The 5920-nt window shown below is 49.0% G+C and overlaps 2 protein-coding genes across 2 annotated transcripts; one reads left to right on the top strand and one right to left on the bottom strand.

The window, feature by feature from the left end:
- Window positions 1-216: 216 nt before the first annotated feature.
- Window positions 217-502, bottom strand: PPTG_24496 (hypothetical protein; the record flags this gene model as incomplete). Its single annotated transcript, XM_008917395.1, has 2 exons — window positions 217-261; window positions 344-502. The coding sequence occupies 2 exons, from the start codon at window positions 500-502 to the stop codon at window positions 217-219; spliced, it is 204 nt and encodes a 67-aa protein (XP_008915643.1).
- Window positions 503-3899: 3397 nt separating this feature from the next.
- PPTG_24495 (hypothetical protein) lies at window positions 3900-4607 on the top strand. The gene has a single exon (XM_008917394.1). It carries the CDS (start codon window positions 4035-4037, stop codon window positions 4179-4181), a length of 147 nt encoding a protein of 48 aa, XP_008915642.1. The 5' UTR covers window positions 3900-4034; the 3' UTR covers window positions 4182-4607.
- Window positions 4608-5920: the final 1313 nt, after the last annotated feature.

The following is a 5920-nucleotide window of genomic DNA, read 5'->3' as shown; positions in this document are numbered from 1 at the left end:
GTCAACTATCTGCTCCATCAATTGCCCGATTGTATTAAGCATCCCTCGTGATAGCACGATGCGCTCGCGGGGGAGGCCAATTTACTCGGTTGAATTCTCCAAGAGAAACTTCATCTTCGTCGATGTTATTGGCGGGGCTTTGTGTTATTCACCTGGTAGGAAACCGCGTCATGGGTGGAAGTACTGTCTTGTAGTTCGACTTTGCGCGCGCGTACATCACGTGACGGCAAGGTAGGAGGCAAGTCTGCGAAAAAAATGCAACTGGATACCGATAGCTTTTCACAGAACATCAGTTAGCAACGCACCAAACGCACCAAAACTGAGAAAATACACCAATACTTACTCGTGCGTTAACTTCATGACTCTCACCAATTTTGGTGTTTGTCAAGATCGTTACCCCGTTGTCTGCGTTGCTCGTTTCATAACTGGCGTTGGGACCGGTTGCTAATTCGTGCTGGCGCAGCAGCATCTTGAACGCGTACTTACCCAGATACGGGCCCATCGACGCCAGCTCTTAATTATTAGTATTGACCACACGACTGCTTACTCGATTGAACTCCGCCTGATAGCGCTCTTCGGCATACTCTTGCATGGTTATGAGATTAGGGCATCCATAGAGAAACCGCCGTCGATAATTTCTTTCAGACGACCATACTTCGATTCAAGTCGGTTATTGGTGTTGTTCATCAGGTATGGAACATCTCCTCTCTTGAACATCACCCATTCATCCGTGGTAGTATCCCAGTGCTGCATGAACGTCTAGTACAGAAAGTTCTCAGTGTCATTGCCCAGTTTATCCAAAAGCTTCTCTTTGAGATCATCATACTCTTGTTGCGATTGAGCGTTTACGAGCCCCATCATGATTACTTTCAGCTCCTGCGTCTCCACTTTGCCGAGACCTCCCAAACGTAAACAGTGCTTCTTAAGCCAAGTTTCAACGTGCCATTTGCACAAGGGCTGCCTGGCGTTAAGCCATGCCTCAATTAGCACGTCCTTCTCGTGCATCGCTTTGTCGGTCATCACTACACGAACCTTCTCCCAGTCCGAATTCTGCTTCTTAAATGAGGCAACGGCAAGAGCTAGATTCTCCTTTCTTTCTGTTCGCACCAGTGCATGATGCACAAATTGACCCTGTACAACACCAAATTCGAACAAAAATCACAGTAAGTTTTGGTACAAACACCCGCAGTTCATACCCGTCCGAACACGTCATGAACAGCAAAGCTGAAGAGCTTGTAGCGGTTAACATTCGTATTGGGGGTCGCATCTACCAAAACCACCTCCGGAACGCACTAAAGAGGCGCCTCTGTCGCGCGGTCTGGAATGTCACGACCTGCACCTGGTTCGACTCATAGTCTGCTACGAACTCGGCCATATTGCCGGCGTTCATCTCACAGAACCGCCCAACACCGATAGTGCTTTTCTGCGTCTGAACGTCCACATTGAAATGTCTGCTTAGCATCTTGCATCATATTGTGCACATCGCGCAGCGTTGTATGTTTGCCTAAGTAAACCCCGACACATTCACATAAATACCGAATTCCACCAAAATCGCACCAAAACAACACCAAACCTGTCCGCTGTCAAAGGAAGGCAAGTATACCGAGAGGTTTGGCCCCTGCTTGATGCATAACAGCAACATCCTGGCGTAGATCTGGGTCTTGTACGCGTCGATTCTCTGCGTAGTCGTGGCATTGGTGCTCGGCCAGGGGGTGGTTGTGCTCCTTCGTGGCTTTTACAACAAGATGAAATCCAGCCCCGTTCGGCGTAGCAGCGACGCGTACGTTTACACGCACCTTACAACCCACATCTCGAACACGTTCGTGCTTTATTTTCCCCACCACGCGCTTCGTAGGTCATTCCATGTATGCACACAAATTCTTCGGCTATATATCTTCCATGACTCAGGAAGCAATGTTCTCCCGTTTGTATCGTTGTTGTTGCTTCCAATAGTAATCTTGCTCCCTCGTTTCTTCGTGCCACTTTGCTTTACCAGAGCCTTCTTTTGTGCCGCAGAGATGGTCTTGTTTCGTGTGGCAATAGAGGTACTACTTTGCGAAGGGAAGCGCTGAAATGTCTTCGACTGGAACTCATCAAATGCGAGGTAGAAAGCATCCCACGACGTCCAATACATCGGGAATCCTTCGAGAAATAGATCAGTAACAGGGCTGTCTGCGTCGGCGTAGTCACTCTCTTCCAATATCACTTCCGATTTCAGTATTTGGTGTAGCTTTCGGTGCTTTTTCGGTGCTTCAACGAAACCAGCTTTCTCCTTACCCTCCGAAGTGGAACCACTACTTGCGGTATTATCGCTCTCACCACCGTTGGTACCGGATGTGCTGCCAGCAGACCGACCATCATCTTCGTAGTCAGGGTCACATGTATTGTTCGAGACGCGTCACCAGATTCTTCATCATCAGACGGAAGACATCGCAGCAAGCTTGCTTCCCAACGCTCATCGTCGGTACGACAGTTTGGAGCCGGCTCATCGCTTGATTTGTAATCTGGAAACCGATCTCCATATATCTCACGTAACCCACGATACTGCTGTGCGGTCAACCGCTTCCGCTATGAACAACTTGCTGGAGTGGAGGGAGTCGACTCACTGGAGCATGCGAGTGTTGCTGTTGCCCTCGCATCATTCGCGTTGAGTCTCCACCTTTTGCAGACGGGACGCTAAGCCGGGATTCGGCACCAGTAGCACCCTGTCAGACTGTAAGTTCTAAACTTTTGGCAGCAAATATGATTTATATTAGACAGAGAACAGGAAATGCAAGGAGAGGGTCCACGAGCAAACGCACCATGGTCACCGCTGTCCTTGACGAATGAGACCTTCACTCTTGATAGCCTGAAGTTTTTTACGACGCAACTGCGTGAAAGCAGCAGGTGATCTGTCGCTCCGAATACTTTATTTTTCCCAAAACCACACCAAACCGAACCAAAAACGCTGTTTTTCTTTGGTCTAGTTTTGGTGGTAGCAGCTTTGGGTTCAATGTTGCCATGAATGTGGCAGTTGCAAGGCGAGACCGAGAGAGGTCATACCAGCATACGAGGAAGAGACGTACGTAATTGCTGAGAGTTAAGTATACATGGGATCTTTCCGGTTGCAGGTGGTGGTGAACAATTCGTGATTGCTGGTGCATTTAGGGAATTATGGACGAAGCGCCTAAGTTGACCGGCAAGGTCATCCAGAAGCTCGTGGGTCTACTACAGCCAAGGGAGGCAAGCTTGGTACTACGATCAAAGGACCCGACAACGACGACCGTTCAGTTTTGACGTGGGTGTTCAATCCACCACAAGGACCGAAGGCGAAGAAATGTGTAGCAGTGGATGGGACCGATGCGAACTGTAGAGATCGTGGCTACGAGAATTGGTTGCTAGAACTCGATGGCAAAGCAGGACCGCCAGAGTCCGTAATAACGCACACGTCGTTTCTAGCGAGCTATCATTATCCAATGGCCCTTCTTCTCCACGGGACAGCGAACTTGACGAAACAACTGAACGAGGAAGATCGGAACGCGACGAGGATCAATGTCGAAGCGGCACGAGCAGCTGTACGAGCAACGGCGGCAGCTCACGACCCAACATCGACCGCAGAAACGAAGTGAAGACAAATCGAAGCAATGGCGACAAAGTGTGCAGCCAGGGGACGAGTGACGGACTGATGAAGCTGCAACGGCGAAGACGACTCAATCGAGCTGGCTAGTATTCTCTCGAATACGAAATACGAACGTCTGGTGAACGTCCGTGGTGGAGTATCGATTATGACCGAAGATGGACTACGAAGAACGGGCGATCGAAAACCGGGTGGGTCTACGTCAACGTGTACGCCGAATTATAAAGCGTCGGACGGGTCGTGGAAGACCCTTGGTATGAGGAAGTCGTATAATACGTTGAGGCGCACGACGCTTGGCAACGATGACCAGTTTGAATTGTCCGGCGTCAGAGAGAGCGATACGAAGGAGGAAACGGTTGCTGACGTGAGAGCCGCACGTCTGGTATCCTGGACCTGGAGTGATTTTTAGTAGTGATCAATGACGGTCGAGGAGACGAAAGACGGTGGAACCGAGCCGTGCGAGCAGTCGCTGGCGTTCGTCTTGAAGGCATCTGGCGTCTTTGAAAGCAACGATCCGCAGACTCGCACGGAGCCGAAAGGCTTTCAGTTTGAAGTTGCATCATGAGGCGCCAAGACAAGAATGCAGATTGAACGAACGGGCGGCTGTTGAAGGAGCCGATGCTCGGGTCAAGAGAACGCGCAAAGGCCTGAGGTCGCCTGAAGACGCCTGATGCGTGGACGGCGACCCTCAACACAGGAACGAGCACTGATGGATGCACCGAAACTTATGGAACGCGCGGACGAGTGAACAGCGGCCACGGACAGAGTGGGCGTGGCAGTCACACAAGTGAAGTGAGTCAGAGCACAGTACAGCAACAGTCATGAAAGCTGACTGAGGGCTGCGAAGCAGGGCAGGCTCCCCGCGGCGTGAGTCCAAGTGGCTAAGTTATTGTCGGCTGTGACCCAGGGTTGAGTCGTAGCCGAAGTGGCGTGCAGGAGGACGTGAACGTAGGAAACGTGGTTGTTAACGAACGAAACGAAAAAGATACGCAAATTATTAAATAGGGATGTTGTCTTATATATGGCACATTGCAGGCGCATGTGATAAAGTTGTCGACCGTCTGTCTGCGAGTCTTAAACGCAATTGGCACACGGAGTCCAAAATCCGTAGCTGGGTACTAAGAAGCTATTGCAGAATAAAAAAAAACAAATGCACACTCATTATTTATCTCTTCGTGCCCGAGTGATGCAAATTTGCATCATCGGTCATTTTCTTGAAAACCACTTGGATTTGTGGCAATTTGAAATTACCAATCAAAAACCCACATTGAGCCGGATGCAACTAAAAAAAAAGCACAAGATAGCGTAAAATAGACGCCTCAAGAGCCACGAATGAAGGCACCCTCAGACTAAAAAAGGCCATCGTCGCAAAGTGAGATGAGAATGGACAAGGATGGAAGACACCACGAGCGCCCGCCCTGTGTACACGCCATTTCGCCACACGCACGCTTCCCATGGGGGCTTTAGCGTCTTTGCTGGAGCTGCTACTACAATAGATTGCTCCCCCCTCGCCATATTTCAGCGGTTTGTATCGCCTGAAATGCTCTGCTCGCTAGTTATGAATACTAATGCGTACGCTGTAACGAAAAACGCACGAAAATGGAAAATTATGACTTTCAACGAGCTTCAGACGTGGATTGGAATTATTTTTTTCATGGGAATTTATCGTATCGCTCGCCCTCGTCCTCAAAGCGCAACTGCTTTGCCGAGTATCACAATCAGGTGGCTACACTTTAGGTCATCCCTCCTAGAATTGCCTGTCTCTGTAAAGAACAGAGTTGATACACAAATTAATATGAATATTTGTATTGGTAAAATATGCACTATCCAACCGGGCACGAAGAGATAGGTATTCTACTTGATGTTCTGGCTAAATACATGGCGTGTCACACGCAAGTTAGAAAGGGAAAACCTAAAGCGTACAAGTACGGCTTGTGTGATCAGAATCCAGACAGAGGTACAATGTACCTGCGGAAGACCTGCTATATTTGAACGTTTCAACCATATTAATAATTTGCGTGCGTTGCAGTCAGATCAAGAGAGAACCGACTGAGGCTTAGTATCAAGAGGCTGACTTCTAGGGGAGCCACCACTAAGCATTGAAGAACGAAAGTCCAGGTCCAGATCAGGATGGAGGGAACGAAAGCTGAAGCGGGCCTCGAGATGAAAACGAGCCTATAACATGGATGTTAAAGATAAGCACGCCGCGGACAGCCTTACATACTTCTCTGAACCGAGAGGTGAAAATATTCCGAGTTTATTGACGACATTGAAAATTGTAAATTCTCGTGTAGGTACTTTGAG

Source organism: Phytophthora parasitica, assembly GCF_000247585.1.
Source record: "Phytophthora parasitica INRA-310 unplaced genomic scaffold supercont2.100, whole genome shotgun sequence".
In the NCBI taxonomy this organism is placed as follows: Eukaryota; Oomycota; class Peronosporomycetes; order Peronosporales; family Peronosporaceae; genus Phytophthora; species Phytophthora nicotianae.
The sequence above is the reverse complement of the archived record's forward strand: the minus strand, read 5'-3'. Positions and strand labels throughout refer to the sequence as shown.

Bases quoted from the DNA above. Each gene is read 5' to 3' on its own strand.
- PPTG_24495 (XM_008917394.1), top strand. From the start codon at position 4,035: ATGACGGTCGAGGAGACGAAAGACGGTGGAACCGAGCCGTGCGAGCAG.